The 16057-nt window shown below is 36.3% G+C and overlaps 1 protein-coding gene across 8 annotated transcripts in view; it reads left to right on the top strand.

Moving 5' to 3' along the window:
- Positions 1-311: 311 nt before the first annotated feature.
- Positions 312-16057, top strand: part of DPH6 (diphthamine biosynthesis 6) — a 187493-nt gene continuing 171747 nt past the window's right edge. For 6 of the 8 annotated variants that reach the window (XR_014852591.1, XM_085062003.1, XM_085062004.1 and 3 more), the window contains exons 1-3: positions 312-478; positions 4933-5027; positions 7300-7493. Coding sequence is in view for 7 of the 8 variants with exons in the window: in XM_085062003.1 (XP_084918129.1) it covers positions 456-478; positions 4933-5027; positions 7300-7493 (312 nt within the window). In the remaining variant the exon portion in view is untranslated. Of the gene's footprint in view, positions 479-4932; positions 5028-5599; positions 5688-7299; positions 7494-16057 lie in introns of all 8 variants that reach the window. The other 2 variants (XM_085062008.1, XM_085062009.1) reach the window with 2 other exon arrangements.

Below are 16057 nucleotides of genomic sequence, written 5' to 3'. Positions count from 1 at the left end.
GCAACAGGCGGGCAAGGGGAAGCGGCAGGAGCGCTGGGCGATGCCCTCCCACGGCCGGCCCGGGCCTGCCGGCGCGGCCGCCCTGCCTCCCATAGGCGCCCCGTGCTCTGCCTCCGCGGCCGCGCCCACCTCTCGCCCGTCCCCGGGCCTCGCCTGGGTTGTGCCCGGGCTCTGCCGCCCCAACCCACGCGCAGCATCGCGGCGGAGGCAGCGCACCTCTCCGGGCACGGGGGGCCGGCGGATCGCCGAGCCTCCGGTCTGCGCAGGCAGTCTGCCGGCCTGCCCCGGGAGGAGGGCCCGGCGAGGGGAGGCGGCCAAGCGGTAGCGGTAGCAACGGAGGAGCCGGCGGCGTGTGCAGCCTAGCGTGGCTCAGGCGACCGGGCTCCTTCCCCGCTGCGCTTGCCGGCTCTCGCCCACCTCCCTGTCAGTGTTACCGCCCCCGGCCTGTGAGCAACATGAGAGTAGTGGCTTTGATCAGGTAACGCGCTGACGGAGCGCCTGTGTGAGCGAGCGAGGGGCGTCTCGCAGGCGGGGAGAGGGCGCACGGAGAAGCCCTGCCCGCCCGGGGGTCGCGCTCCACCCAGCGCCGCCCGGGAGACCCGCCCGGCCCTTTCCGCCCGGCCTTCCCGCCCATGCGTTTCCTGCTGCCCCCCTTTCCCTGCCCGCCGACTCGTTCCGGGCTGGCTGGCGGTTTTGCCCGTGGCCCGCGGACTGGCCGCTTCCGAGTGCCGCGGCGGGGCGGTCCCTGTCTGCGAGCAGCATGCGGCTGGGATAGTTTCTCTTCTGGCTTCCCCGTGTTCCCGAGGAGTTAAGAACAAGCGGTGTCGTTTTAAAATGAAATGAGGGAAAAAAACAACTAACACAACCAACCAACCAAACCCCCCCCAAAACAACACCTACAGTTATTTCCCCAGTCGCTTGCTCTCCGTTATCCCGGTCTCTCGGGTTATTCTGTGCAGCGCGGCGAGAGCCGGAGCCGCCGGCAGCGCCGTGCTGGGGGGGCGCAGAGCTTGGGCCGCATGTCCTGCTCTGAAAAGGGGCTTTGCTCATTTGCAGTTCAATGTCCAGGTGCTTTTACTTTCCAAGTATCTTAAGCTCTTTCAGGATAAATTTCCTGAACTCTTAACGATAGATTTTAATATTATTTTTGCGAGGGATTTAATTTTGCCAGTTTTAAAATGATGAAGTTTGCTCGTTCAAATAGTTGGAGCTGGACACAGCCGTGGCGATCAGGGCTTGCTCTGTTTGCCCTCCTCCCCCCCACCCCACAATGTTTTTCATCAGTTTCTTTTGTCAGTTTCTGCAGTTCTTGTAATTTATTTTTTTTTATAGAAACATTAACACTTTCTAATAAGGATATGCACATGCTTCTCTTGAAGAGACAGTAGTTAATTAAAAAGAACAAGCTAGGAAACCTGTAAATAGAAAAGGATTGTGCAGATGTGAGCAGTGTCTTTTTATTTTTGGATGCAGTATCTGTTTACTTGTGCCTAAACATTAAAGGTATTAAATTCTTTCAGAGAATGTGTAATATCAAACCTTTTTGAAATTGGGGTTTGGCCGCAACAATTGCAAATCATTCCAAACATCCTGCAAAGAGAAGAAAATACAAGAGATGTTATCTGGTTTTCAATATTTGCTTAAATGTGGTGTAGGGAAAAACAACTTCAGTGCTTTTTCTTATTTTATAGATAAGACTTTGTCTTTCAGCTTTATTTACTTTGATATTCTCTAAGCAGAGGAATGTGTTAATAGACAGGATGGAATAAAATCCTATAAACAGGTTTCTAACAATTGCTATTTTAATGGTCTATTTTACAAGGATGGATTTAGTTTCAGTAATAGTTTTAAGAAGAGTTTTAAAGAGACATCAAAGTGTCTGAAATCTTTGTAAAAGAGCTAGCCAAAGATCAGAGGGGGAAAAAGTATTTGAAAAGTGCTTCTTACTTTTGAAAAGGACAGGATTATGTTTTAAACTACTTTAACCTGTTTCTTTTCCTCATAAAATGTTGGCCACACTTAAAGTTGATAGTCTTTCTTTAAGGTGGTATTTACGGGGTAAACCCTGCATTGTGTTTTGTGCTAAATCATAGGCATTTTAAAGCCAGTCTTCAACCTGAAATATGATGTTTTTCAACTCTTTAATTCTTCTAGAATTTTTTTAACTGTAGGTGGTTATACTTGTCTATGGAAAGGAATTTTGCTCAGAAGTCTTTTATAGGCTTGTATCTTCATGGTTACCATGTTTTTTCCTTCCGGTATTTTGTTTATAAGCCTGCCTGTTAACAAACTGCCTGTTTATAAGCCTGCCTGTTAACAAACTTGCAACATTGTCAAGAAGAATCCTGACTGGCCTCACTTCAGAGTTTTGTACAAAAAGGCCTTGTGGGGTTTTTTTCTGTAATGAGAACTGAGAGGGGTCCCTAAGCTATCTCAGGGCTTACCTTCATCTCTCATCTGTGGACTGTGCTGAGCCACCTTCCTCCCAGCATGGGCTCTCTGGTTTCATTGTTCTTAACCGTATTGTGTTTTACAGTTAGTTTTGTAGGTCTTGTAGGCGCCATTTCGTTTTGTTGCTTGGTACTGTTAGTTTTTAGGGCTGTGGTAAGTAATACCGAGAATAAATTACAGTAGCATGTGATTCAGTGAGCACAAATTTCCACCTACTAATTGGTGGTGTAATGTAGGCAATATGGATGTAATTGCATCTTAAAATATCTTTATATTATACATATATATACACACATATAAATTAATTGAAAATATTAATAGATTTATTCCAGTGACAATTTAATTTTTTATTTCAATTTTTAAAAATATTTAAATGCTGTAAACAGCATAGGCAATTATCTCTTGTCATACCATTATATTTCTGAAGAGGTGTTTGTAGTTGAAATCAGAATTAGTGGGAGACTTTTATTTTTTTTATCATAAAGTCATTCAGAAAGAAAAGAGTCTTTGTCTCATTACTCTGTTAAGCCTGAAATTTCACATTATGAAGTGAATACTATGTTTTCAAGCTATCAAGAACCGTATCCAAAACTAATGAACGTATGATTTTTAAATTATTTTTGTGCCTGTATATAGGTTAGAAGAAAGTTGCAGGTATGAATGAGAAGAATGTTAAGTAGAGATGGAGCCCCAAACTAGGCATCTATCACATATTTACGTTTGTAGCACTGAAACAGAAGCAACTGTTTTACAAAAATCTTTTAAGTATGAAAGGATGCCATGTTATTTACACTATTTCTACTTTAGGTTTGAATTACACAGCAAATAAAGGTCAGCATACAGAATTTTAGCATGGATAAAAGCAGAAATTGAGGAGAATAGCTAAAGGGTTACATTCCTGTAAGGCACTTTCGGGCTCTTGCATAGAGGGCTTGATTAAGGGGGGAACTTTATGCTGGAAATTCTAAATAAGTTTGTTTCAAAATCACAGAATCAGTTGGACTGGAAAGACCGCCAAGATTATCAAGTCCAACGTTTGACTGATCACCACTTGTCATTAGACCATAGCACCAAGTGCCATGTCCAGTCATTTCTTGAACACCTCCAGGGATGGTAACTCCACCACCTCCCTGGGCAGCCCATTCAAATGCTTGACAACACTTCCTGTGAAGAAATTCTTCCTAATGTCCAACCTGAACGTCCCCTGTTGCAGCTTGAGGCCGTTTCCTCTTGTCCTTGTTTTCTGGGAGAAGAGGCTAACTCCCACCTTGCTACAACCCCTTTTCAGGTAGAAATAGTAACAGTGTGACCACAAGGAACGCAAGGAGCCTATTGTAGCGAGGACTGCTTGTACTGTCTGTTCTCCTGTGCATGTGTCAGTGATTCTAAAACAAAATGCAGTTTTACAGAGCTTGTATAAATCTCTGTTGCAGTTCCTGCCCTGTTTTTTGTGCCATGGTATTAAAAGAAGCTGCACAGAATCTCCACCTGCAGTTGTAGTTTGAAGGCCATGAGTCTAAACATGGATATTTTAAGCATTGTGTATTCTAGAGCACTCTTAGTTTTATTGTAGGTTGTAATATATTTTTTTTACTAGAGACAAAAATCCATAGAAATACTTTTTCAGTTACATTAGGAGAATAGGATTCTTTCCTCACTGATAGTGGAAAAGTTTCCAGTAGATCTTGAATGAATGTCAAAATTAATTGTATTCTCTGTGTTGGAGTGTCATCTCTCAGCCTCAGACAAGAATATAGTTATGTTTGCTTTTATATTTTTTTACTGTCAGTTTTATTTGAGTTAAATGTAAAAAAAATTCATATGTTCAATGCAGTGTCAACTGATACTACTGCTTGTAATAATTAAAATTTTTGAGAATGGGAAGTATGTTCAAAATGTTGAAAGTTTAGGCAAAGTATCCCATGAAGGAGAACTGTAGTTTCATAACACAGGATCAACAAGGTTGGAGAAGACCTCTAAGATACTGAGTCCAGCCTTTAACCATTAATTGCTGCCAAGTCCACCACTAAAACATGTCCCTAGGCGCCACCTCTACATGAAAGACCTAATTTAAAAAGATCACTAATGCCACTAATGCTGGCAACTCGCTGAAGCAGATTTTGACTTTTTGATCCAAGTTAACTAATAGTGAGTACAGAGTAATTCATCTCTAGAGTAGAAGACAGTCTTTGAAGAGATTCCAGTGTCAGTGGCTTTTCTTCATGTAATTTCTGAGATTAATAATAAGATACAAAACTAGTGATGTACTTTATGGTTACTGTATTTAGGCACTATGCGTATATAATAAATATGTGGTGCAACCATTCTTTTCCTACTGTTAATATTCTACAACTTTTTCCATATTTCAAAACTTTATAATCAGCTCTGATAATACTAATTTTTGAACAGTTAGCCAAAAGTTATAAGGGGCTTAAACTTCTGTCTGTAATTTTAATTGCCACTATTTTCTTTTTCTTACAGTGGTGGGAAGGACAGTTGTTATAATATGATGCAGTGTGTTGCTGCTGGGCATCAGATTGTTGCTCTAGCCAATTTAAGACCTGCTGAAAATACAGGTATGAAAGCCACATTTCTAATAAGAAATTTTTAAAAAAGTGTATTAAAAACAATGGAGACACAACTATGTCTGAATTAAGTTCCTTTATGTGTGTTTATGTTGTTTTGCGTATTGAAGACCAATACAGAAACTTAAAAGAGGTAGAAAAAAGAAAATGCTATGGAGATGTATTAAATGTGTTTTTCCTTAAAGGGGAAAAAAAGCCCACAAGAGGAGGAGATCAGTAAAAGAAAGGCTTGCACAATTTGAAAACAAGAATACAGATATCCATGGTGGTAAACAAAGGGATTTGTGAGTTTACTAGCAAAAATGCTAAAAAGCAATAGATGATGTCAGCAACCAAAACTAGCACTGTACTTGTAGAAATGCATTAAACTGGTGCTAAACTTAATGCTATAACCCCTTCCAGCTGCCAAAAATGCACCTTTTGCTGCTGCTCATCCATTTTTATCTTCATGTGTCTTTCTCCATTATTCTAACCTAGCATCTGTGAACTGAATTGAGGAACGGATGTGGATTGGAATTGACCTTGATGCACATATTTTTCCTGCTTTTTTTCCTTCCTTTTAGGTTGGACCAATTTTTTGATCAGTTCCTCACAGGCTCCACCTTATTTCTTTGAAAGAGAATGGGAGAAACTCAGGTAGTCAGTGATGAGGTGAGAGGGTGAGCTAAGTGCTTGTATATTGGGCTAAAGCACAAATTGAAGTGAGATTTGAAAAGCAAGTGAGTTGTTTCCAGTTGGAAGGGAAGAATGTTAAAGTATGTTAACTAGGTTCACTGTTCAACATATGTTAAGCAATTAAGTATGGTATTTGGTGACTGCATAGTAGGAGGGTACACAGAAAGGGAAGGAAAAAGGGAGCTACCATCACGAATGAGTCACAGACAGAACTGGCAAATGCTAGGAGAGTATAGGAGCAATTTATTTTCTGGGTAGCTAGGACATGATAATCTCTAATCCTGCTGAAATATGTTGTCTTCAAACTAATATATCCACATCAGAAATGTAGAATATTGTCATTAAAATCATAAAATGCTCTCTTTAAATGTGTATTTGGAAATTTTATAGAAAGTTAATTGAGGTGCTTCAGGCAATAGTGAATTCTGTGCCATTCTTTTTATTGTATCTTGTACCACTGTTGCCTGGAGAGCCTCAATTAATAAAGAAAGTGTGTATTCTAAGCAGAATGTAAGTTAAAGACCTTGTGATATTCATGTATATTGAAATCACTGAATTTTCTTTTAAATCGACTCTTCTGGTCTAGGTTGGTTAGCTGTGATTACGGGTTTGGATTTGCCTGTTTTGTGCGGAACCATATCTGTTGTGTGACATCAAAGATGACACAACCTAATTGTTACATCACAAATTAGTTGTCTTGATCAGTGTTACAGACCTTTCTCTTTGCAAGACGTGCTACATAGATATGCAACAGAAATGGTTGCTGTCTCTATGTAAATTCAGAGAAGTGCCAGTGTTACAAATTAGCATTAAAATAGTGAACTGTGTTAGGTTGTAATAAAGTGGAGAGTTCACAAATAATGTTGTATTACTTTATCAATCTGTTTGAAATATTATCTGAAAAATTTTACATGTAAATGGTTTATTGTATAGTTTAAGATGTAATTCTAATTCATGATGTCTGCATTTCAGCTGGTTTTTTTCTTACCTGCTAGGTACAAACTGCTTGTAAAAAAATTCAGTTAATTTTTTCTCCTGGTTAGGGAAATAGCTTTTTGTTTGTCAAACAATGTTGAAACATTATAGTGGTCCACTTTTATTCTACTTAAGTGGAGGTAGTTGCCTCTTCTTTCATGATAATCATAATAACAATTTTAACAGTAAGTTTTTGTAAATTTTGAAAACCTATTGCTTATTCTCAGTGTTGCAGTGCATTACAAATTTCTTGCTCTGAGTACGTTGAAATACACCTGGGTTTGTGCCTCTGACCTGTGTTCCTATTAAAATTACCATATAAATAGGAGCAGAATTGAACCGGTATGAAATTTTTGGATGAAGCAGGAAGAAGGAAAGACACCACAATTTGCAAATAGGCAGCATGTTTGTGACAGATGTCTTCCTCTCCATACGTCTGTTGGGTGGAGAAATCTATTTTTTTCTTTCCATGTTTATAGTGGTGTTGTCACCAAACATCTGTTTGTGAACTGAAAAATATTAACATTTAGATTTTCTCAGTGCTTTGTAGAATTGTGATTATCTGTAATTGTTGAAACAATGTACCTAATATAGTTGTGTTTAATCGTTGCAGGACAGACTGATGAATTGGACAGCTATATGTATCAGACAGTAGGACACCATGCCATTGACCTATATGCTGATGCAATGGATTTGCCACTCTATCGTGGTTTTATAAAAGGTTCCAGTGTAAACACCGGAAGAGTGTATACAGCATGCCAGGAAGATGAGGTTGAAGACCTTTACCAGCTCATGAAACTTGTTAAGGTATGCTGATTGAAAACAGTTACATAGTTGGGGATAATAATATTGCTTAACTCATTTGCGAATTTAAGTAAATGATCCACTTTGCTATTTAAGGAAAGCTTTAAGAAAAAAATGGAACACTTTTACCAGTTTTATTTCTATTCCTTTCTTCTTCCTTGCACTGTTAATATATAGCATAACTATATTCCTTTTCCCCCAGTGTAAATCACACTTATTAATCCTCATTTCAAGCCCAAACCTTTTTCCTGCTCAATAAAAACACCTGTAACAGGTGTTTAGCATGTACGAGAAAAAACATAATTGTGACAATCATCTATAAATAGAATGTTTAGGTTATTTTGCATTTAAAATAGCTTGGTTACTGTAATGAGAGATCTTTTGGATTTTGTGCTTTTATCAGTGTATGGCAAGTAATGTCTTGATATTTCCATTTGAGTACACTTATGCTGGGTAAACCAGAATATGTTATTTGTTTGTGTATTGCAGATCATTCGCCAAGTATTACAATGTTATTTTACAATGATAGTTTTGATTCTGGTGGCCCTGTGATTATATTCTAGTATATGACATAGTAGCAAAAACATATATCAATCATATTTAGCTATAAAATCAATTAAAGAGAGACGATGAGCCCATTTTCTAAACCACTTAAAATTTATTCTCTGTTCTCTTTAAAAATCTTTCATGGAGTATTTTATTTTCTACCATAATTAAAACAGATCTCACTGAAAAAAATAGAAAACCTCCTGTTGACTCTAGAGGTTTTCCACAATATTTGAGTGAAGATGCTATGTTCATTCCAGCTAATTGCGTTGATAACTGCAGTGCATAGTTCTCAAACTAATAAAATGTTCAGAAAATCATAATTGCTCTTTTAAAGAAAGTAAATATATAATTTTATTGATCAGGCTGGTATAGACTACTTTCCAAAACTTCAGGTAAAGGTCTTTGTAGTCTTCAAGTCAGGTATTGAACATTTTCTAGTTTGCTTTCCTTCATTAAAATGAGAATTGAGATTCGTGGACCAAAATACTTCAGGCTTTGTTCTGTGTTCAGTTAAAAAAAAAAAAAAAATTGCAGATAAGACTTAAGAATGTGGTTTGAATGCAGAGTGCTTCCTGAACCATCTTGGAGTCAAATCTTATATCTTCTAAACATTTTTTGCAAGGAAATCCTGTTCTCCTAAAGTAAAATCAAGATCATACACCTGTGTTGGAGTATGAGACTACAGAACAGGAGAACAGTGCAGGTAGGCAGTGCAGTCTCAAGTTGTGCTGGGGAGCTTTAGGTTGGATATAAGAAAACATTTCTTTACTGAAAGGGGTGTCACGCATTGGAACAGGCTGCTCAGGGAAATGGCTGAGTCATTGTCTCTGGAAGTATTTAAAAGATGTGTAGACTGGGTGCCTAGAGACATGGTTTAGTGGTGGACTTGCCAGTATTAGGTTAATGGTTGGACTGGATGATTTCAAAGGTCTTTTGCAACCTAAATGATTCTATGATTATGCTCTGGAGTGCTTCATGGAGGTTTTAAATGGAATGTGCATATCCTGCAGTACAGGAATTGAAAGAAATATGATACAGCAGTTTTAAATTATTGTTGAACCACGATAGTATTAAAAATTAGGACTGCTATCTGCCATCTCTTAAAGCTGCATACTAACAGCTTTCTGCTGCTGGGTAAGGTAATAAATTACTGATCAATTTAATTAAAAATGGGCAAATTAGTGGCAATTAAGATGATACTTCCTTTACAATTCTTGCTGTCTTTGGAGGAATGGATCCCTGACATAAATTAATGCTAGTGTTAAATCTTGACAACTTCTGCTTTGGAAGTTTGTACATGATAATTATAACTATAGTTGAAAGAGATGTTATCAGGTTGTCTGGAACTAAATAAGTATTTCTTTCCTGTACAGAAATATTAATTCCACTATATGATCTCTTAAAGACATAAATATTAACAATATAATGCCTTTATGTTAGACTTTGTATAGTGATGTCTTTACAGTCAAACCTAGCTATGAAATTCTGATACAAATGTTTCGGTAAATTTCTTGCATATTTTGATAAATAATTGCAAAATTCTGAGGCGAAATAAACTACGGCAACTGTGGTATTTTAGTTACAGGAAGACAACTAATATTTTTCTTCTATGTGTTAGCATAAACTTTGAAAGCTTTCTGGTTTTTTTTTTTTTCACTTTTTTAATAACTACTGTTTAGTAGTTTTACTATTTAAGTCTTAATCACTGAGGATTTTGCTTTAGGAGTTTTTTTCCCCAGATGTTAATATTTTTAAACAGAGAAGTCAATTTGCATTCTCTTGCAGGGAGGGGATGAATTCTGTGGAAGCCTTGTCAAAACCATCTTTGAGTGACTGTAATTTTAAAACACTGGTCAAATAACATAACAGAGCTCTTTTTACTGTCAAATGGTTTGGGGCCAAGACTACAGGAAAGGTGTGTCTAAATCAAAATCACATAGTGTACCTTACTTTCAATTTGCAACGAATGCTTTTATTGCAAGAACTTACTTAGTAAAAAATGAAAACAACACATTTTTGAAAACCTGTATAAATATAGAAGTATACAATGTTTTTAAAAACAGTGTTACAAGAACAAGATTTCTAAAAAATCAAATATTCTCTCGCAGTTCTGGGAAACCCAGGACAACAGTCCTGTTCTAGTTCATGTGACTCAGTGAGTGAAACTGACTGTCAGTGACTGTAAACCTGTTAATTTTATTGTCACAAACCCAGGTGATTGATAGGTATAAAGGAAATTTATATTTATTTTTTAGTTGCCTAATGCCACGTTTTAGATTTTGTATTCAGTATATATTGTGAAACATATCAGAGTACTTATATGATGTCTGAATGTATCTTACTATGCTGTCTTCCCCTGATAGTAGAATATTTACTTCATGAGACTTGTAAATCCTGAACCCTAAGGAATAATTTGATCTCCTCTCAATGTTACTGAATAGGGATTACTGATACCCTCGTTTGTCCATGTTTGTTATTGTCCATATTGGAGATTTTCCCAGCAAAGCCTGTTAAGCCCTAGAGTTTCTTAATTACCTGAATTATCTTTCAGGGTTTTTATGTTGGCGCTGTCTTTGAAATGTGAGGGGAAACTGTTTTTGTTTCCCTCTAGTGGCAGGAAACACTGGAGCATGAAGGCATTTTTAGGAAACTTTTCTACCACATCTCAGTTTAGGCAATATTTAACTGTTTTCTCCCTTTTTCAATGTAATTATGATCGTGTTCAAATAGTACAGTGATGTTTTATGCAAGCACATGCAGAAGTGGTTTTAAGTGGCTTGAATGTTGGATTGTTTTCTGTATCTTATGGAACTATGGCTAAACTTCTGTTTAGGGCAGTGGTGGTAGCAGTTCCCAGACTAAACAGACCAATGCAACATACTTCATTTTCAGTAGAATGTTCTGTCCTCTTTCAAATTTCTTGCCTTATCTCCTGTACTCCATAAGTCTTTGATCTTTTTTCGGTAAGTTTTCATTGCTGAAGTAATTTTTAGAGTTCTTGAAATAGGTAAAAATGTTTTCCTTCTAGCTGTTTTATTTCATATTTTTTAATTATATGCTTAGTTACTTGATTTTTTTTAAATTAGTATTTAAAAATTGATTGTGAAGTTTTTTTTATATTTCCCCATGTTTATTATAAATCATGCATATGGATTTTTAGTGGATTTTCAGTTTCAGCATGTTATTTCTGTCAGAGTTCTTTTTGTTGTGCACTTTGTGGTTTTAGAACCTGTAAGCTTTCCAAAAAAATGGAATTCACTTGAAATAAATTTATATATTGGCTCTTAGGACTGAAGGAATATTAATTATGAAATCATCCATTGATCATCAGCTGAAAAATAAGAATTAATGTTTGACATATTTGGTGTAGGAAACATTTTAGTAACAATAGCCTTTGCTTCTGGCACTGTTTCTTTTTATAAGTAATGTGGAAAGGAAAGAAAGAAGATTTAGTTTATAAAATATCATCACATTCTGGAACAGTGATCCTGTAAGAGTCAGTCACTAAGAATAAGTAACAATTTTGAGTTACAGAAATAAATAACTTCATAATACAGTGTGACTCCTGTATTTAATGATTACCTTTTAAAAACAGGATCATGATTTTTTTAAATGGTCCCAGTCTGATGTTTACTGAAGACAGAAAGTATTCCTCTCTGAGAGTTAAAATTGCAATAGTACAGTCATTTTAGATGTTACTTAAGATATTTTGTCTCAGACAAAGTACTTGAGCTATGTAGGGACAGGTGGAATAGAAGTAACTTAGGTCCTATCAATATTCACTGAAACTCCCTAAGACTTGGATTTTTTCAGAAAACAGTTCTTCAGGGTTTGAGATGAATGGATGAAATTTAAGGTTGTTCTGTGACCTTCAGATAGGGATTAATTCCTTCACAGAACATAAAGCTTTCAGTTCCTTGGTATTGCTAATAGTCTTCCATGCTAATGAAACAGTCTTTCACCCTTCTCTAGAATTCAGCTGCTGTGGCCAATGGGTTAAAAAAGTTCTCCAAATCAATCTGATTGCTGACTTTCTGTGGCTTTTATACAGACAAAGGTTTAGGTGCTCCTACCAGGAAAAATATGTGAATAGATGTAACATAGTATTCTACCACAGCATTGCTTCATTGTCTTCTGTTATAAGATGCATGTGAAAGAAACTGTAAGTATATAGGAATAGTCACTTGGTTTTTAGATGTCTGGTATACATGGCTTCAGTTGTAGTATGTACATGATAAAGACTAATAGTGTACTCCTAATTCATACAAATAAGGTTTGCAGAATTTCTTAGGAGTCTTAAAGAGTCCAAATAATTTTTAGTTGTAGAATCCTGATTGACTTGAAGAATCTGTAATCTGAGGTCCTCAGGAGGCTGTAGTTTGTAGCTCGAGTTCAGGCAAATTAGGTAGCTTCCCTCCCTCACTAATGGGATTCAAAGAGTTCAGAAGTGTGCAGAAGAGTTCTGTTTTAGTAATTTCCCATGTTTTAATTGAAGAAACTCTGTATTTTCCCTATTATGATTTGACTTATCTGTATACATATAGATTAATTCCTTGGAGTTGTATTTCTCAGCATTTTGGAAAAAAAAATTAAATTATAGGAAGAGGTGTTTTTCTTTATGCTGAATTTGTAAAATAATCACTCTTCCATAACATTTTTGCCTACATTTTGATTATTGCAAATCAAGAACAGTGTGCCCTTGATATATTGATAGATTAACTTTATATATAATTCAACAGTTGAAGTACAAAATTTTTGTATGGCAAGTGAAATTATACCATAAGTATTAAAAAAAAAATAGTAAAAAATCTTCAATGCCCAGTTGAGGGAAACTATGATAGATAAAACAATGGAAGTTATTGATCTGACCCTTCACTGGTCATGTAGATTTGATGAACATTTAGAGACCATATCTCTTAGCACACTTCTTTTTGTCTTTAAACATGGAAGTCAAACGGGAACTCTTAGAAATTGTATGAAGTGGTTGCCTACACTGATAAAAAATAAATAACCATGCTTCTTGATAAAATAGGAGTTTTGGTTTTTGAGAGAACATATTTTCTGTGGTTTTTTATAGACTTGGTTCCTCCACCTTTTATACTGAGTAAATTTTTATCTGTAAGGATTTGGATTGTCACTTTACACTCACCATGTTAAAAGATTACTTTTTTAATCTAGTTATTTTTTCTTTTAATTAATTCTGGGTGGGAGTTCATAGCTTCCTCCACCTAGGGGATGACCATTGTCATCAACAGTAAATAAAAGTGTGAATAAATGGAAGAGGATAAGAGTAATTGCATGGTTGGCAGTGTTTTAAGCAGTGTAAAAATAATTATTTATCTTGTTCCATTCAAAACATAGGGTTTGTTTAGTTGGTGGGGCTTTTTTTTGAGTATGAATTTTAAAATGAAATGGGAACAAGGAAATTTTTTAATCAACAGGATGCCTGTAATTCTCTGTGTCTCATCTGAACTGTTCAGGCAGGATAAATTTTTTTTTTCCCAGAAGAGGATCTTCAGCAGTATCTTTGAGGTAGTTTCTTACTGTGAGAAATGTTGGGCTTTATGTAAACAAAAAAGTCACTGTATTTCTCCCCGTTAGGTGTGTGGAGTTGTTTTCACTCACTCTCTGTCTTGTTGTGTTAATATTGAATAAGCAGAGACAGTCAGGCTGGTGGTGAAAGATGGTAAGCAACCCTGAGGGCTTGTTCTGGTCAGCTTGAAACCTCTGATTGCCAGGTTTTCCTAATTTCCCATTTCCAGGGCATCTCTAGTGTGACCTTGCCTGCTGAATATGGTGTTCTGGGTTGCAAGATTCTCACATGCATTTGGGAATGGGCAGCCAGGCATTGTTTACAGGACGCCAAATGAACCGTGCACTCACAGCAAGTTTGATAAACACACATTTCCTCCTTTTATCAGTGAGATTGCAGAATGTGAAGTATGAGTTTCCAGTTTTACTCATTCCCTTCAGACCTTTTCCTGTTTAAAAACTGAATCTCACTAATTGGATGATGATACATCCTTAGATTTTGTTTTGCTTTTTTTGGTTATTGTTGTTTTAAATTCAACTTACTGGTCACTGACACTTTATTTCAGTACCTACCTTGACCAGGTTTGATAGACTTTCAGAAAAAAGCTTTCCATTTGTGCAACACAGAAAAAGGTTCATCTCTATAAATGTAAAGTGAATGCTAATTAACAATAATGACTTCTAATCACTTTGCTTTTATACTCCTTTAGGAGCACAGCTATTATCCAATGCAGTTAAGTGAAATGCTTGTATATGAATCAACAATGCTGTATTTCTTCTTGCAGCTATTGCTCATAATCAAGCTTTGAATAAATTACGATAATAAAATTGGTTTTAATGTGTTCTATTGCATAGGGAGAAAGGAACCTTAAATATCTTGTTAAATATCTTGAATATTTACAGAGTTATCTAGTAACATTTTGGCATTCATTATTGTACTTAAATGGAAAAATGCCTTAAGATGTTTAAGTCAATTTTGTAAACATTATCAAAACTTTTTTCATTGTTTGAATTGTATTTAAGTGATGTGCATAGACTCAACAGTCTCCAAAGCAGCCCCATTTGGATCCAAGTGCATGTCTCTAGGAATGCATTGGAAATTTCTGCCTTCAAATGCAGTTAAGTTTTCCATAGAACAAATATGTTTGTTAGCTTCGCCTGAGAACCTGAATTTTAGGACTTCACCTGTTTTAGCCTAGTGTCATAGAGTGTATCTAGTAGGTTAGTACACATTTATTAATTTCTATAATTAATACTGTGTCTCTAACAAACTGTTAGGTTTTTTTTACATGTATGCAAACTGCCTGTCTGCATGCAGTCTAATACACTTAAAAAGGTGTATAAAAATAACACTAGTGAAATTTTTATCACAGCTGGAAACAATAAAATGAAACTTTATTTTAGCAAAACTAGACTGCTAGAAACAATGCTAATGAAAAGAGATTACTAGACTGGTAGAATGTAAAGCAATTTAAAAATAATGCTGCTTTAGGGATGGAATTAGGCTAAAAAAAAGATACATGAATTTGAAATTTAGCAAACTTTTCCACTTAGCATTGCTCAGCGTTGCCCATACAGTGCCTGTTTGGAAGGCAGAAGTGGCAAAACCTGGATGAAACCCACTTCTGACATGAACATTAGTTTTTAATTTGTCTTTTATTAATAAGTTGCTTGAAACAACTACTTACATCACTTAGAAATTCTAGGTCTCAGTGTCTGTGAGAGAACTGGGGTCTTGCATAGTGAATATATTTATGTTGCCTGCTTTTGCAATTTCTAAAAAAATTAGATTTCCATTTTCTGTGGCAGTTTCCTTTCATGTAGTACATCTGTCTTTGCATGCTTAGAGACACAATTCTTTCACAGTTACCATCACAGTTCTTATGGATGTGGATGTGAGTGAGTATCCACAGGCACCGTCTGTGGTTTTGATTTTGTTTGTTTTGTTCATTCATTCACATAGCTTTAGACAATTTTCTGGTATGTTTCATTTGCTTGAGCATCTTCTCTGTTAACATTTATTCTTTGGTTTATTATGAAGTCATTGCCTAACTTAATTTCAAATTACCTTCCATTCAGTACTCTTTAAATGCGAGTTTGAGTCAGTGTTCATAAAACTCCTGTGTGTTTTTGATGTAGTACTGCAAAACATGCTGTTTGTGGGTTTTGCCACCACAATGTGGAGAAAAAGCAACACTTCTTCTCTAAAGTTTCATTAAATGATTGATACTATCCATATCTTATTTCAGGATTTCTGTTTCTTAATTGGCATCTTAACAATGCTATTAAAATATGAAAAATATGAAACACAATTATTCTGTACCAAGGTAGATGGCTGTTTTATATTATTTGAAATTCTCATTATGCAGTGCTAAAATACATCTTGAAATTTATTAGTGCTTAAAAAAATGTAATTTGGTTTATTTCTAATAAAATAAGATCAAAACCAGGCAAAATTCATATAAATTAACAGTAAAACATTTATC

This window comes from Lichenostomus cassidix, chromosome 5 (assembly GCF_008360975.1).
Source record: "Lichenostomus cassidix isolate B80296 chromosome 5, HeHo_3.0, whole genome shotgun sequence".
NCBI classification, from domain to species: domain Eukaryota; kingdom Metazoa; phylum Chordata; class Aves; order Passeriformes; family Meliphagidae; genus Lichenostomus; species Lichenostomus cassidix.
Note: the sequence above shows the minus strand (reverse complement) of the source record. Positions and strands in the feature narration are given on the sequence as shown.